At 38.4% G+C, this 17588-nt stretch overlaps 1 protein-coding gene across 3 annotated transcripts in view; it reads left to right on the top strand.

Annotated features, from left to right (window-relative positions):
- Positions 1-17588, top strand: part of MOSPD2 (motile sperm domain containing 2) — a 58522-nt gene that overhangs the window by 19609 nt on the left and 21325 nt on the right. For all 3 annotated transcript variants that reach the window (XM_027608733.2, XM_027608732.2, XM_027608731.2), the window contains exons 5-7: positions 1086-1240; positions 4552-4612; positions 7051-7089. In XM_027608733.2, the coding sequence (XP_027464534.1) occupies positions 1086-1240; positions 4552-4612; positions 7051-7089 (255 nt within the window). The remainder of the gene's footprint in view (positions 1-1085; positions 1241-4551; positions 4613-7050; positions 7090-17588) is intronic.

The raw sequence follows: 17588 nt of genomic DNA, 5'->3' as shown, positions 1-17588 counted from the left end.
TAACAGTATTCTCCTAGCCTTTTCCTCCTGTCGCAGGCTCTCTTTCCCAGTCTTCGTTTCTCTTTCTTCTCCTTGCTCTCATTCCCCGTCCCTTACGTGCGCTTCCCAGGCTTCATTCCTTTCTTGGCTGCTTTTACTTTCCAGCTGATACAGTCCCCTTGGGTGATCTCAAGGACCCTGCCTCCCCACAAACGGTCATGACCCCACACGGCCCCCAGGGGATGTGCACATATCTACCCAGATACCCGCTGGACTGATTGCCGGCCACCTTCAACACAAAAGCGCTGCTGGGTCGCATCCCACTGCCTGCCCTCCTTCCGCACCACCCGGCACCACCCAGCTCGGGCCCACAGCCGCTGCCCGCCCCCACCCCCGCCACAGCTTCGGCGGAGCCCCTTCCCCGTTTCCGTCAGCACTTCCTCAGTCCAGCCCCTAACTGCCTTCCCAGGGCGCAGCCTGTTGGGTTTCCTTCTCTGCCTCTTCCCTTCTCCTCTCCGCGCCGCTGCCTCCACGGGATGTCTTAAGTAGGAAAAGCACACCTTAGCATTTGACTCGGAGCCCTTCCAGCCCAGCCCTTGTCTCTTGAGCGTCTCCTCTCAGCACTGGCCACCTTCTGCCCTGGCTGCCCTGCTCCGAGCGGTTGGCGGCGCCCTGTCCGCGCGCACGCCCCCGCCCCGGCCCGTGCCGCCCTCGTGCCTCTGCCCCTCTGTCCGGGCTGCTGCTCCGCACGCCACGTTTGTTCTAGTGCTTCCCACGACCACTGGCTGGCTGGCTTGTCAAGCACAGTGAAGAGTCCTGTTAGGTTATTACCAGATACTGTTTGTTCACCTGTATTTTCTTTTCCCTCTTACTAGAGAAGTGTGTTTACTTTCCAAGGGGGGGAAAAGAGTTTCCCTTTCTGCTCCTCTGGAAGTTCCCAAATGCACACTATTTCTTATTTAAAAGAAGGAAAGAGATGTTTTTAATCTGAGAAAGAAAATGAATTGCAAGTGAGGAAAATGGCAAGGGAAAGGAATGATCTGTGTGTGAAATAACATTCTAATGACAGATACCTTTCTTATTTTTACCCTGTGTTCTGTTAAAAGTCTGGATCAGGGTGAAGTATCACGTAAAAGACCAGAAAACCATGTTGGACAAAAAGAAGCTTATCGCATTCTGGTTGGAACGTTATGCTAAAAGAGAAAATGGGAAACCCGTAACAGTGATGTTTGACCTGTCAGAAACTGGAATAAATAGCATAGTAAGCATTTCTTTAATTCGCAAGCATTCTTTATTGTCATGTCCTCCCCGACACTCCTCCCAGCCAAATACTGCTGTACGTGTGAGCTGACCAAGTTCTGTTTGGGATTTGTTTTCCTTGTGGATTGTGAGTCAAGTCAGACATGAAATAGGATTTGCGGAGAAAGAAATTTGCTTCAGTATTTGGCATTGAAACTGTGAGTTTCCTAGAAATGTTCCTCATGTGATACACAAGGTGTCAGGGTGGGACATGGAAGCTGGCAGGGTGACGAGTAGCTGTGGTAACACGGAACTCTTCTGTCAGTACTAATACCCCTCCGCACCTAGCCCCGTGCCTGGCACAGAGAAATGCACTCAGGAAGGGCTGAGGAAAGTAATGCACGCTCTCTGCAGTACTGTTAGAGTCATACCATGTTTGGCAGCTGTGAGATGTTCACCTGACTTTTGCCCATATGGTACTTTGTCATTCTGTTGGGAGTTTTTGTTTGCTGGATTTGGTCAGCTTTGGAAACCAGCTTTCTTCAGGTGATTTTTGTCAAGCTTAAAAAATAAGTAAAACCCACTAGTCTTTAACTCGGGCCCTTGTGACCTTAGTAACTACAGACCAGACCCTTCAGCAGCAATGGGGATCCTTTGGCACACCGACGATAGCTGTCATCTCTTACATTCGAGCCTTAGCTACTGCTGGTCGCAGTGAAGCAGCCTTCACACACCTGCCTGGGGCAGTGGTGAAACGTTTTTGCAAGTCCGCTTGGCAAAGTATGTTAAGAATCTTAAGGTGTTCGTATTTATATTCTTTGCCTGGTAACTAAGTTCTGGAAATCTATTTTAAAGAAATAATCCCCAGTACAGAAAAAAGCATTGTGTGTCAAGTGTTTTTTTTTTTTTTTCCAGAGTGTCATTTAAAATAGTGAAAACTTAGAAAAAATTTTTAAAAAAATAAAATAGTGAAAACTTAGAAAAAAATGTAAATGTCAGCATGGGCAAATGGTAAATTATGGTGTATTAATTGATAGAGTGTATGTAGCTATATAAAATGGTGTTTATAAATAAGTGTAGTAATAGTGGAAAATACCTTTTTTAAAAATGAATGATGAAAAAGGCGACAGGATTATGTCCTAGTGATACCTAGCCTCCAAAAAAGGAACTCTTAGACATCAAAAAAACAAACAAAAAACAGCCTAGAGAGAACAAGAGGATTTTTTGGGTGGTGGGATCACACATTTTTATTTTCATCTTTATCTCTATGTATATTTTAAGAGTCCGTTGCCCTGGATTTTTTCAATCTAGTTTCCATTTCAGTGACTTGTAGATTACAGAGTAAGTTGATTTATACCCAAAGTCTAAATCAGAATACCTAGATAAATAGGTATTCCATAAAAATAAATCATAATTCTGTCATCCTTTGTATATGACAGTTTCTAATTATTAACCCAGAATCATAAACAAGTGCTAATGTTTTTTATTGCCAAACATAGGGGCAAGGAATCGACTTGAACTGATTCTTTTTCAAACTACTTATATGCTCTCTCTTTATCTTTAATTTATAAATAAGGTTTATTTGCATTACTAAGTATTTAAATCATTATTAATGTTTTTAAAATACTGAATCCTAATTGAGTTATTTTTATATATGACTCCCTCATGATTCACAAAGGATTTAAGTTGGCTTATGAACAGTATGCAGAATTGCAAGGCAAAAAACATTAAAAGCTATTTGTTAGAGTTGGGCCACTGATTGGAGTCCAGTCTTTCATCTGCCTGCCTGAAAGAAATGGAATCATTTAAAATTATTTCAGTGGCCGTACTTTAAAACCAGTGTCTTAGGAGAAGTATATTCATTCCTGATACTTGAACTAGAGAGAAAAGTATTTCATGGGTCCCCAAAGGGAGGACATTTTACAAGATAATAAATAGTCCTTGAAGACATCCTCACAGAAGGCAGAGCAATAGGTTTCATGGAACTTTTTAATGTAGTACCCACTAATAGACTTAACACCAGTGGTATCCTATCAAATCCACTTGAATTAGCAGTAACTTGGGATTTTATAAGCAAGGCTATCCAGTTAAAAGACGAAAACAAGAATATCGGATGAAGACTTCTTGGGCAAAGTCTCTGGGGGCCACAAATCATATACTAGGTAACCAAATTTTTATGGAACTAGTTATTTTGACATATTTCTTTGACTCTTAAATACAAATTATTAAACTCAGTACACAGTGGATATAATGATTAGTTATAAAGGTACTATTATATACTAGGATTTATTCCATAAAAAATACTTAACACACTTAAGGATGCGTACTTTCAGTTTACTGAAATTAAAGATGCTGCAACTCACATCCTAGAAATGACTTTATAGACTCATCTCTGGGCAACTCACCTTTCAGTAATTGATGGATTTGAGTTTGCCCGATTATCTTTCATCCTACAGTCCTTATAAGATGGCTGATCAGGATTAGTAAGTTGGCCTGCGGCCATGGAATAACATGGAATGAAATGATCCATGTGAATAGTGACCCTCATAACCTAAATTCATGTTGCTGTGTTCAGTGCAGTAGAACCAACAGACAGTTATGTTCATAAAGTTTCCCAGGAATTGGAGTCAATGAACAACACTCGAATATAAACTAAAAAATTCTAATTCTAATTCGAGGTCCCTAAATAAGAGGAAAGAAGCTAGAGGCGAAGTAGATACAGCACACCAGTATGTTTGGATTAGCTGTTGTGTAAAAGATTGATAAAACATTTTATTGAAACTATTACAAGGTATAGAAATTAGGTTTAGAAAGCAAATATACCAGAATTGATACATGTGTTATCATTCCAAGTAGTGAGATTGTAAACTGTATACTTGTTTCAATAATTCCTTAATTGTTCAACAGATTTTTAGAATTTCTCTATAGGCATTGCTTTTAGATCCACTTTATAATGCCATGTTACTTTAGCAGCCTGAAGTATCTTACTAGTTTGAGGTAACAGGAATGATGTTTAAGCATCTGATTTCTTTTACCTGATTTTAGGACTGATTATTATAAGTAGCTTAATGACTTAAAACCTTAATCCCTGGGAATATAGATACGTATTTATATATGAGCTTATTTTTTAAAGAATTGTCTCTCTACTTTTCTTTCCCCAAGCACCATATTTTAAATGTTATTTCCCTATTCCAAGGGGTACCAATTCAGTAAGATTTTTTTTATTATTATTATGTTATGTGATATAATAGTTAATCACCTTTAGAAATGTGCAGTTTAAAATTCTCTAATGTGGATAGTCTTAAAGATTTAAATGTATAATCTTTGTTTTAGGACATGGACTTTGTACGCTTTATCATCAACTGCTTTAAGGTTTATTATCCTAAATACCTCTGTAAGTAACTTACTCTTTTATAAAAATACAAAATATAGAAACTATAAACAATGGCTCAGATTGTGTTATATTACTATAGACTTTAATACCTGAAGTGTTATTTTCTGATGAGGAGCTTAAATGTGTGCATAGAAGTTTAAGCGCATATCCTAGTAGATATACGGGAAAATTTTCATAATCGTCCTTTATAGTTTTAAGAATTTAAGTTCTAAACTGTATAGATGGCATCCTATAACACACACACACACACAGGTACATAAAAACATACCTTTATTTCGAAGATTATCCCATTTTTAGGCATCTTTCAATAAAAAGCTCATTTAAAATAATATTTATTATATGGAACTTTTTACATATAAGAAACACATAAGCAGTATTGATAAAGTATACTGTGTGATAAGCAGTACTCATACATAAAATATACTGTGTTACTAATCGTTAATTTTAAAATTGTCATTAAGAAAACGTTAGGCTTGGGCACCTGGGTATCTCAGTCGGTTAAGCGTCTGCCTTTGGCTCAGGTCATGATCCCAGGGTCCTGGGATCTAGTCCCACATCAGGCTCCCTACTCAGCGGGGAGTCTGCTTCTCCCTCTCCCTCTGTCCCTACCCCCTGTTTGTGTGCTCTCACGCACACTCTCTCTCTTTCAAATAAAATCTTTAAAAAAAAATTGGACTAGCATACACTGCATTTAAGTCTGGCATTTAGAGTTTATTTTTAGTTGTGACTCTTGCATTAATTACCAGAATGAAGAACTCCTAAATCTTACGTATTTATTTTTGATTTATTAGATTTATATGATGGTTTCCCTCTGGAGAAATCAAGATGTTGTCCCACATAAACAGCCATATATTTTTAACTCCAGTGGACTAAAAGTGAAAAAAGCAGGAGAGAGACAACAGGGATATCAGAAAATGGAAACTCACAGATCTGTCTGGGCACAACCTGGGAAATACCACAATTAGGGTCTTTTGAGACTTCTGACTTAGGTGATATTAAAGCTTAAAATCCCTAAATCTTCTTAACTTTGGCATGCTTTCACGTTATTATTCATGTGAAGTAAGGAACAGACAGCAGGCATGGTGAATCTCAAGGATCAGTGCCACTGCTACCCCATGCTCCCATGTCTTCAGAGGGAGTATTCATGAAACTTTTTAGGTAAAGAGAATGTCTGGTTGGGAAACCTGGAGGATCTGCTATTCCTTCTGAATTCTTCCTGGATCCACCATGTACCCTGATTCATTAGGTTTTCTAGTACCAGTCAAATGGTCAATAGGGAATTTCAACCCCATATGATTAGGTTGTTCCTCTTATGTATAAAATGAAAATAAAATATCCATTTGTTTATTGAAATATCTAAAAGTTTGTGAAGAGCCATTTATAAATATAAATATCATTATTACCTTATAAAACATATCTAAGATTCTTTTGAGAGAACTATTAATAAATTCATGGTTCTATATAAACCATGAATTGGAATACTATTCATTCTGATTAACTAGAGGTAATGTGTATCTATTCTGCCTACATAATGTAGTTTTGCAGACATTAAGTTTTGTAGAATCTGATTATGCTTCAAAATCTGTCATGAAACACAACCATTATTTCGTAAAACCTTAAGTCCACATCTTTTTGGGCAATATCACAGATGAAAACTGAGGTATTAAGCACCAGGCTACCTCTGTGAAGATACCTTGTTTCTCACATGAAATTATATTTTGATTCATTTGTAATAGAACAATGAATTGGATATCAAAACTTCCCTTTTTGATTTCTGGTTCTTTCTCATAATTGTTAATAGGGCTATTCAAGTCTTCATCTAAATATGCAAATAATACTTTTGTATACTTGGGAATTACTGGCTTGCTGGGGTTATAATATGAAGAAAAGTATAAATTCTGTTTCTTAAAACATAATGGTGTATTAAAGTTAGGGTGAAGGGAAAATGTGTGAGTGGTTTAACAATATAATCTCTAGAAACTTAGCAAAACCAATAAATTAGACATTGAAATCATTTTTTTATTTAAATTCAATTAATTAACATATAGACATTGAAATCATTTTAAAGTTCACTGGACTTCAACACTAATATGACATGCCACATCCAAAGATTCCACTCACCCATTTAACTATTTTCTTTCGTACCTTTCTGCAAACAGCAAAAGCAATAAATGAACAAAAGAACAGGCTATTTGCCAAAGGAGAGTGATAATGCAGTGGTCATTTCCAAAAAGCTGCCCTGGGTGGGCCCCTCATCAGTGTGAGAAGTTAATTTGGTTCGAGCACCACTCAAACTTCACTGAATTAGAACAGAGTCAGCTAGTTCAGTTTTTAGTTAGGTTTAGATCACCAGCTTTTTCTAGACCAGGTATAAGTGATATTACTGTAGTGGTACTAAATCACATTCAATGAATTTTTTTTTTTTTTTTGTCTTTCAGCAAAAATGGTGATCTTTGATATGCCTTGGATAATGAACGGTGAGTATATTACTTTGCTAAAACAAAATGTCTGATTTCCTTTTTTCCAATTTAGCCATATTTCTATGGTGGTTTAAAATAATGTTTATGTTGTGCTTGGTGTGTACTCTTAAGAGGCTGGAGCTAAAATTCAAAGGCTCTTCCTAAGCAACCCGGGTTAACGTTCTATCCCCAGGCTCTGGATGGGACATGCATTAGTCTTCTCTAAAAACAGCGTCAAGATGTTCAACCATTCAGGTAAACCTAGAGCCAGATGCCTCAGTTTGTCACCCACAGATAGGCATGTCACAGAACACAGGCGTTGGCTGGATTTTCTCATGGGCTTTGGGTGTTCAGGAAGAAGGTGGGATGAATCTGAAATATACTCCCAAATCTCTGTAGGCACATTACCCTTCTATAAGACAGTCATGATACATTTTTGGTAAAAAATTATTTTAAAAAGCATTGAAAAACACTCTTTACCAACTTCAACATGATGCAGATTTAATGTTATTTTCAGAATGTACATTTTCATTTGTGTTTGCCAGAATCAGTTGTTATGTAGAAAGCAATAGAGAAAACAAATGAAACTAAACCTTGGTTCTTTGAAAAGTTAAATAAAATTGACAAAACTTTAGCTAAACCAATAAAGAAAAAGAAAAAGACTCCAGTGATTAAAATCAGGAATGAAATGAGAGACATCACTGCTGACCTTCCAGAAATTAAAAGGATTATAAGGGAATACTGTGAATGCTTGTATGCCAAGAAATTAGATGATATAGATGAAATGGACACATTCCTAGAAAGACAAAATACAGAAATAATTCAAGAAGAATCTGAATAGAAGTATAACGAAGACCTTGAATTAGTAATCAGAAAACTTTCCACAAAGAAAAGTCGAGGCCTAAATGACTTCACTGGTAAATTCTACCAAACATATAAAGAGGAATCAACACCAAACCTTTGCAAACTCTTCCAAAAGATAGAAGAGGGAACACTCCCCAACTCATCCTATGAGGCAAGTATATTCTAATAACATCACTGGAAAAGAAAACTAGAGACCAGTATCCCTTATGAATATAGGTGGACCAACCCACAGTAAAGTACTGGCTGAACCTAGCAGCATATAAAAAGGATTATACACCATGACCAAGTGGGATTTATCTCAGGAATGCAAAGTTGGTTCAACATACGAAAATCAATCCATGTATTCAATGTATTAATAGACTAGAGGAAAAACGCACATGATCATCTCAGACACAGAAAAAGCATTTGACAAAACCTAGTACATTCTCATGGTAAAGGCACTCAAGAAAGTAGGAATAAAAGGTGCAAAGAGTTGTAACACCTGCAGAGTTAGGGAGACCACAGTAGTCCATGTAAGACTACCCTTACTTCTGAGACCACCTATAAGTTCAGGGGCTTCCCCCAAACCACCCTCAGGTCTGCTAGAATTACTCATAGACCTCACTGAAAGCTGTTATACTCACAGTTATGGTTTACTACAGCAAAAGGGTTCAGATTTAAATCAGCCAAGGGAAGAGAAACATAGGGTGGAATCCAGTTAAGTACCAAACGTGGAACACATTAGTTTCCCAGCATTGATATGTGGCAGTCCTTCCTGGAGTATTGCCAACCAGGGAAGCTCACCTAAACCCCACTGTTCAGTTTGTATTAGGGCCCCATTACATAGGCCTGACTGATTAATCACGTGCTTGGTCTCAGTCTCCATTCTCCAGAGGTCTACTCATACTGTGTGACCAAAGCCCCCACCCTAAATCATATTGTTACAGTGTGACCCAAGGCCCTAAGGCAAACAAGGACACTCCTTACCTTACAAGGTAAACATGAAGATTACCTTCCAGAAGCTGAGGGCAAAGGCCAGACCTCTCTTTGGGTAAAGTTAATTCTTGAATATACAGAAGAGAATTTTCTCAGCCTGCTAAAGGGCATTTATATAAAACTTGCATTTATGAAAACTCAGAACTAACATCATACATAGCAGTGAAAGAAGGAATGCTTTCCCCCTAAGATCAGGAACAAGACAGAGTAGTCTGCCTTCACCACTTATCTTGCCAGGGCACTTAGGCAAGAAAATGAAATAAAAGGCATCCATATTGGAAAAGAAGTAATACTATTTATATTTGCAGGTGACATAGTCCTCTATATGGACAATTTTAAGGAATACACACACCAAAAAAAAAAAAACTCTATTAGAACTAAGAAACGAGTTCAGCAAGATGGCATGATACAAATCAATATACACACTCAACTGTATTTCTACACATTAGCAATGAATAATCCAAAAATGAAATTTAAAAAATTCCATTTCGAATAGCATCACAAAGAATAAAATACTTAGAAGTAAAAATTAATAAAAGAGGTTCAAGACTCATACATTGAAAACTACAAAACACCATTGAAGGAAATTCAAGACCTAGGTCAACAGACATCTCTGGTTCATGGATTGGAAGACCTAATATTACAATGGCAGTACTTCCTGAATTGATCTGCCAGTTCAGTGCAGTCCCTGTCAAAATCCCAGCTGCCTTTTTTTATAGAAATTGACAGGCTTGTTCTTAAGTGCACATGGAAGTGCAGGAGACGAAGAGTAGTAAAAATAATCTTGAAAAAGAACAATGAAATTAAAGGACTGACGTTCCTTAATTTCAAAACTCAATACAAAGCTACAGTAATTAAGATGTCGTGATACAGACATAAGGATAAACATATAGATCAGTAAAATAGTGTTGAGTCAAGAAATAAACCCTAATATTTATGAATAATCGCTTTCTTTTTTTTACAGTAATACCAAGACATTTCAGTGGAGATAGAATGGTCTTAAGTTTTTATTTTAATCACACAGTGCTCATCATGACAAGTACATACCTTAATCCCTGTCACCTATTTAACCCACTCCCTCCCCTCTGGTAACCATCAGTTTGTTCTCTATAATTAAGAATCTGTTTCTTGATTTGTCTCCTTTTTTTCCCTTTGTTCATTTGTTTCTTAAATTCCACACATGAGTGAAATCATATGGTATTTGTCTTTCTCTGAGTCACTCACTTCACTTAGCATAATACTCTCTAGCTCCATCCATATCATTGCAAATGGCAAGATTTCATTATTTCTTGTGGCTGAGTAATAGTCCATTGTGTGTGTGTGTGTGTGTGTGTGTGTGTATATATATTATACCACATCTCCTCTATCCATTCACTAATTAATGGACACTTGGGCTGCTTCATATCTTGGCTGTTGTAAATAATGCTGCTATAAACATAAGGGTGCATGTATCCCTTTGAATTTGTTTTTTGTTTGTTTGTATTCTTTGGGTAAATACCTAGTAGTGCAATTGCTGGATCATAGCATAGTTCTATTTTTAACCTTTTGAGGAACCTCCATACTGGTTTTTTTACAGTGGCTGCACCTGTTTGCATTCTCAGCAACAGTGCATGAGGATTCCTTTTTTCCACATCCTTGCCAACACCTGTTGTTTCTTGTGTTTTTTTATTTTAGCCATTCTGACAGGTGTGAAGTGATATCTCATTGTATTTTTGATTTCCATTTCCCTGATTATAAGTGATGATGAGCATCTTTTCATGTGTCTGTTGGCCATCTGGATGTCTTCTTTGGAGATATGTCTATTCATGTCTTCTGCCCATCTTTAGTTGGATTATTTGTTTTTTTGGGTGTTGAGTTTTATAAGTTCTTTATATATTTTGGATATTAACCCTTTATCAGATACATCATTTGCAGGGCGCTTGGGTGGCTCAGTCGGTTAAGTGTCCAACTCTTGATTTCAGCTCAGGTCATGATCTCAGGGTCATGATATCAAGCCCCGAGTTGAGCTCCATGCTCAGTGGGTAGTCTGCATGAGATTCTCTCTCTCCCTCTGCCCCTCCCTTCCACGTGCCCTCTCACACATTCTCTTCCCCCCCCATACATCTTCTCAAATATCTTCTCCCATTCAGTAGTTTTTCAGTTTTATTAATTGTTTCCATCACTCTGATAAAGATTTTTTTTGGGGGGTGTAGTCTCAATAGTTTATTTTTGCTTCTCTTTCCCTTGCCTCTGGGGGACCTATCTAGAAAAAAGTTGCTACAGATGATGTCAGAGAAGTTACTGCCTGTACTCTATTCTAGGATTCATATGGTTTCAGGTCTCACATTTAAGTCTTTAATCCATTTTGAATTTATTTTGTGTATGGTGTTAGAAAGTGGTCCAGTACATCTTTGTAATATAATTTGAAGCCTGCAATTATGATGCCTCCCCCTTTGGCTTTTCTTTTTCGGATTGTTTTGGCTATTCGGGGTCTTTTATGGTTCCATACAAATGTAGTATTATTTGTTCTAGTTCTGTGAAAAATGCTGTTGGTACTTTGATTAGGGATTGCATTAATTGTGTAGACTGTTTTGGGTAGTATAGACATTTTGACAATATTTGTTCTTCCAATCCATGAGCATGGAATGTCTTTCCATTTCTTTGTGTTGTCTTGAATTTCTTTCATCAATGTTTTTTATAGTTTTCAGGTACAGGTCTTTCACCTCTTTGGTTAAGTTTATTCCTAGTTATCTTACTATTTTTGATGGGATTGTTTTCTTTCTCTTTCTGCTGCTTCATTATTGGTGTATAGAAATGCAACAGATTTCTCTATGTTGATTTTGTATCCTGTGACTTTACTGAATTCATTTATCAGTCCTAGCAGTTTTTTGGTGGAGTCTTTCAGGTTTTCTACATATAGTATCGTGTCATCTGCAAACAGTGAAAGTTTTACTTCTTCCTTGCTAATTTGGATGCCTTTTATTTCTTTTTGGTGTCTGACTGCATGTGGCTAGGGCTTCCGATACCATGTTGAATAAAAGTGGTCACAGTAGACATCCTTGTCTTGGTCCCGACCTTAGGGGAAAGGCTCTTCCCCACTGAGGATGCTGTTAGCTGTGGGTTTTCATATACGGCCTTTAGTATGTTGAGGTGTTCTTTGTAAACCTACTTTGTTGAGGATTTTTATCATGAATGGATGTTGTACCTTGGCAAGTACTTTTCTTGCATCTATTGAAATGATCACATGGTTCTTTTCTCTTATTGATGTGATGTATCACATTGATTGATTTGCAAATATAGAACCACCCTTGCAACCCAAGAATAAGTCCCACTTGATTGTGGTGAAGGATTTTTTTAATGTATTGTTGAATTTGGTTTGCTAGTGTTTTTTTTGAGGATTTTTGCATCTGTGTTCATCAAAGATACTGCACTGTAGTTCTCTTTTTTTGTGGTATCTTTATCTGGTTTTGGTCTCAGGGGGAAATACTGGCTTCATAGGATGAATTTGGAAGTTTTCCTTCTTCGGTTTTTTTTTTTTTTTTTTTTTTTTTGGAATAGTTTGAGAAGACCTGTGCAGCCGTCTGGTCCTGGACTTTTGTTTATTGGTATTTTTTTTTATTATGATTCAGTTTCTTTGCTGATAATTGGTCTGTTCACATTTTCTATTTCTTCAAGCTATTTCAGGTTTGGTCATTTATATGTTTCTAGGAATGTTCTTCTAGGTTGTCCAATTTGTTGGCATATAGTTTTTCATAATATTCTCTTATAATTGTATTTCTGTAGTGTTTGTTGTTATTTCCCCTCTTTTATTTGTGATTTTATTTATTTGGGTCCTTTCTCTTTTCTTTTTATATTGGTTTTTTCAAAGAATCAGCTTCTGGTTTCCATCCATCTGTTCTGTTGTTTCTTTAGTTTCTATATCATTTGTTTCTGCTCTGATCTTTATTATTTCTTTCCTTCTGTTGGCTTTAGGTTTTGTTTATTGTTCTTTTTCCAGGTCCTTAGGTATAAGGTCAGGTTGTTTATTTGTGATTTTTCTTGTTTCTTGAGGTCGGCCTGTATTGCTATAAACTTCCCTCTTAGAACTGCTTCTGCTGCATCCCAGAGGTATTGAATCATTGTGTTTTCATTTTCATTTGTTTCCATGTACTTTTTTATTTCTTTGATTTCCTGGTTGACCCATTCATTGTTTAGTAACATGTTATTTGACCTCCATGTATTTGTGCTCTTTCCAGATTTTTTCTTGTGGTTGACTTCTAGTTCCATAGTGTTGTGGTCAGAAAAGATGCATGGTATGACTTTGATCTTTTTGAATTTGTTGAGGCATGTTTTGTGGCCCAATATGTGATCTATTCTGGAGAATGTTCCATGCACAGTTTAAAAAAAAAAATGTGTATTCTGTCTTTGGATGGAATGTTCTGAATATATCTGTTAAGTCCATCTGGTCCAGTGTGTCACTCAAAGCCATTGTTTCCTTATTTTCTGTTTAGATGATCTGTCCATTGATGTAAGTGGGATGTTAACATCTTCTACTATTATTAATTAGTTCATTTATGTTTCTTACTAACTCTTTGGTGTATTTGGGTGTTCCCATGCTGGCTGCATAAATATTTACAATTGTTTTTCTTCTTTTTGGGTTATCCCCTTTATGATTATTTAGTGTCCTTCTTTGTCTCTTGTTAGTCTTTGTTTTAAAGTCCAGTTTGTCCAATATAAGTATTGCTTCTCTGGCTTTCTTTTGCCAGCCATTTGCATGATAAATGTTTCTCTGTCTGCTCACTTTCAATCCACAGTATCGTAGGTCTCAAATGAGTCTCTTGTAGGTAGCATATAGATGGGTCTTGTTTTTTTTAATCCATTCTGTCACCCTGTGTCTTTTGATTGGAGCATTTAGTCCATTTACATTCAGAGTAATTATTAACACATATGTATTTATTGCCATTTTATTACTTGTTTTGTGGTTGTTTCTGAAGATTTTCTCTAATCCCTTTTTTGTCTTTCATGGTTTGCTGATTTTCTTTAGTGGTATACTTGGATTTCTTTCTCTTTATTCTTTGCATACTTGTTAGTGGTTTTTGATTTGTGGTTACCATTATGTTTGTATATAAATAACCTCTTCTGCATATAGCAGTCTATATAAGTTGATGGTCTTCTAACTTTGAACCCGTTCTTTGTTCCTCTCTCCCCACATTTTAAGTGTAGGCTGTCATATTTTACATCCTTTTATTTTGTGAGTTCCTTGACTGATTTCTTACAGAAATACTCATTTTTACTGCTTCGGTGTTTCCTACCTTTATACTGTCGCTTTTGGTCTCTCCTTTCCACTTCGAGTCCCCTTTAATATTTCTCACAGGGCTGGGTTAATAGTAATCATGAACTCCTTTGTTTTTGTCTGGGAACCTCATTATTTCTCCTTCTATTCTGACTGATAGCCTTGCTGGATAGAATATTCTTGGCTGCGGGTTTTTCCCATTCAGCATTTTGAATATATCATACCATTCCTTTCTGGCTTATAAAGTTTCTGCTGAAAAATCCACTGATAGCCTTATGGGGTTCCCTTTGTATGTAACTTTCATCTTTTGTCTTGCTGCTTTTAATATTTTTTCTTTATCACCATATTTTGCCATCTTAATTACAATATGTCTTTTTTTAAAGATTTTATTTATTTATTTGAGGGGGAGGGAGGAGGACAAGCAGACTCTGCAGAGTGCAGAGCCTGACGTGGGGCTCGACCTCACGACCCTGAGATCATGACCTGAGCCAAAACCAAGAGTCGGATGCTTAACTGACTGAGCCACCCAGGCGCCCCTACAATGTGTCTTGATGTGGATCTGCTTTTGTTAATTTTGTTAGGGGTTCTCTGTGCCACCTGGATCTAGATATCTGTTTCCTTCCCCAGGTTAAGGAAGTTTTCAGCCACTATTTCTTCAAAGAAATTCTCTGCCCCCTTTTCTCTTTATTCTTCTTCTGGACTCCTATAATATGAATGTTACTACGTTTGATGGAGTCACTGAGTTCCCTAGTCTGTTCTCATTTTGCATAATTCTTTTTTCTCTCTTTTGTTCATCTTGATTATTTTCCATTACTCTTCTAGGTCGCTAATTCATTTCTCTGCTTATTTCAGCCTGCTTTTCATTCCATCAAGTGTGTTTCTCATTTTGTTTATTGAGACCTTTATCTTTGCTTTGTTATTCCTTATCTCTGTGTTCATGGTCTCACTGATGCCTTCCACTCTTTTCTCAAGTCCATTGAGTATCCTTGTGGTCATTGCTTTAAATTCTCCCTCAGGGGCCGCCTGGATGGCTCAGTCAGTTGAGCATCTGACTCTTGGTTTCTGCTTGGGTTGTGGCCTCGAGGTCATGGGATCAAGTCCCTCGTTGGGCTCCATGCTCGGTGTGGAGTCTGCTTGGAATTCTCTCTCTCTCTCTCCCCCCCACTGCCCCTACCCCTGCTCACACTGTCTCTCTAAAATAAATGAATCTTTTTAAAAAATTCTCCATCGGGCATGTTACTTGTATCTGTTTCACTTAGATCTCTGGTCGGGGCCTCGTCCTGTTCTTTCATTTGGGGCAAATTCCTCTGTCTTCTTATTTTGTCCAAGTCTCTGTGCCTGTCCGTGTGTGTTAGGAAGGTCGGCTGCGTCTCCTGTTCTTAAGGGTAACTGCCTTATGAGGAAGAGGTGCTCTAGTGCCCTGCCATGTGGTGTCCCCTGTTCCCCAGGGCCTGGCGCTTCTGGGAGTGTCTCCGTGTGTGCTGTGTGTGCTCTGCTGTGTGTGCTGTGTGTGCTGTGTGTGCTCTGCGTGCTCTGCTGTGGTGCCCTGGCCACTTTATCCTTCAGGCCAGGCATCTGCAGACGCTCTCTTTGCCTGTTGTGGGCACAGTTCCGTCCCTGGCCTGAATGTGGCACATTTTAACTAGGTGTGCTCTGGTCTGTTTGTGAAGTGAGACCTGTCACCACTGTTGGCAGAACTGAGGCTCTGCGGAACTCCTGGGTCGGGAGATGCAGTGTTAGCAAGGGTTCGGGCCGGTCTTCTGGGGGAGGGGGCCTGCAGACCTGGAGCTGAGGGAAGCGTGACTGGGAAGGGCGTTTCTTCTAGAGTGTGGGGCTGTGGGAGAGCTTGGGTGTAAGCAAGTTAGGTAGCAAGTGTCAGTACTATGCTGGTTCCTGCAGGTGGCCCTGTGCTTATGCTGAGGGGTGGGGCATGAAATGGTACCTGCCAGTTTCTTTGTTCCCCAAGGGGTCTCTCCATGAATGCTGCCTGTCTGGGACATGCTCCAAGAGGAGCAGATAACCTCCGTACTCTGCGCCCTGGGTGCTCTTCAGATCTCCGTTTCCACACTGTATGTCCGTGGGCTGTTTGTCCTGCCTTCTCCCCAGGAGCAGCCCCAGTGTCTTCTGAGCTCTTCCAGAGCCAAGCACACTGACGTTTAAAACTCCGCTTTAGGCCCTACTGATTGCAAGAGCTCACGAAATTCAGGCCCTCTCGCTTTCCAAGCCAGTTGCTATGGGGATTTGTTTTCCCCACGTGCTCCCCTGTGTGCTAGTGTGTCTGTTGCCCTTCTCCGTGACCAAGGCTCCCTGCTCATCGCAGCGGCCATAATCCCGTTCTCTCCTAAGCCAGGTCTCTGTGCTACTGCCTTCTTCGATGCAGCCTCATCTCTCCCTTGTGGAGTTTGTTCTGCCAATCTTCAGATGAATTCCTGGGGCATTTAGGATGATTTGATAGTTATCTAGTTGTATTGGTGGGACGAGGCATGCCTTAGGGTCCTTCTACTAAGATCTCTCTTGAGAAAGAATAGTCTCTTTAATAAATGATACTGGAATAATTGAACAGTGAAGTTGGACCTCTACCTCCCTTCATATACAAAAATAAGCTCAAAGTGGATCAGAGACCTGAATGTAAGGGTTAGAACTAGAAAAGAAGAAACCATGGGAGTAAATCTTTGTGCCCTTCGATTAGGCAGGGGTTTCTTGATAGGATACCAGAAAAGCACAAGCAACAAAAGAACAGATACATTGGGCTTCATTAAAATTCAAAATTTGTTACTTCAAAGGACACCATCCAGAAGGTGAAAAGACAACTCTCAGAAGGGAATAAAATATTTACAAATCATACATATATAAGTGGCTTTTACAGCACACAATAAAAAGACAAATGGCCAAATTAAAAAGGACAAAAGATTTGAATAGACATTTTTCCAAAGAAGTAATGCAAATGGGCAATAAACATGTAAAAAGATGCACAACATCATTAGTCATTAGAGACCTACAAGTCAAAACCAAATGAGATACTACTTCACACCAACTAGGATGGCTATAATCAAAAAGACGGTAACAAGTGTTGAGGATATGGAGAAATTAGAATCCTCATACATTACTGGTGAGAATGTAAAATGGTGCAGCCACTCTGGAAAGCAGTTTGGCAGTTCCTCAAAAAGTTAAACATCGGATTACCATATAATTCAACAATTTCATGCCTAAGTATATTCCCAAGAGAATTGAAAGCGCATGTCTACATAAAAACTTGTACGCAGATGTTCATAGCAGTATTATTCATAATAGTAAAAAGTGGAAACTACTCAAATGTTTATCAGTTGGTGAATGGATAAACAAATGTTGTAGATCCATAAAATGGAAAATTATTCGGCCATGAAAAGGAATTAAATACCGATACATGCTACATCATAGATGACCCGTG

This window comes from Zalophus californianus, chromosome X, assembly GCF_009762305.2.
Source record: "Zalophus californianus isolate mZalCal1 chromosome X, mZalCal1.pri.v2, whole genome shotgun sequence".
Taxonomy (NCBI): Eukaryota; Metazoa; Chordata; class Mammalia; order Carnivora; family Otariidae; genus Zalophus; species Zalophus californianus.
This window is presented reverse-complemented; position numbering and strand designations above follow the sequence as displayed.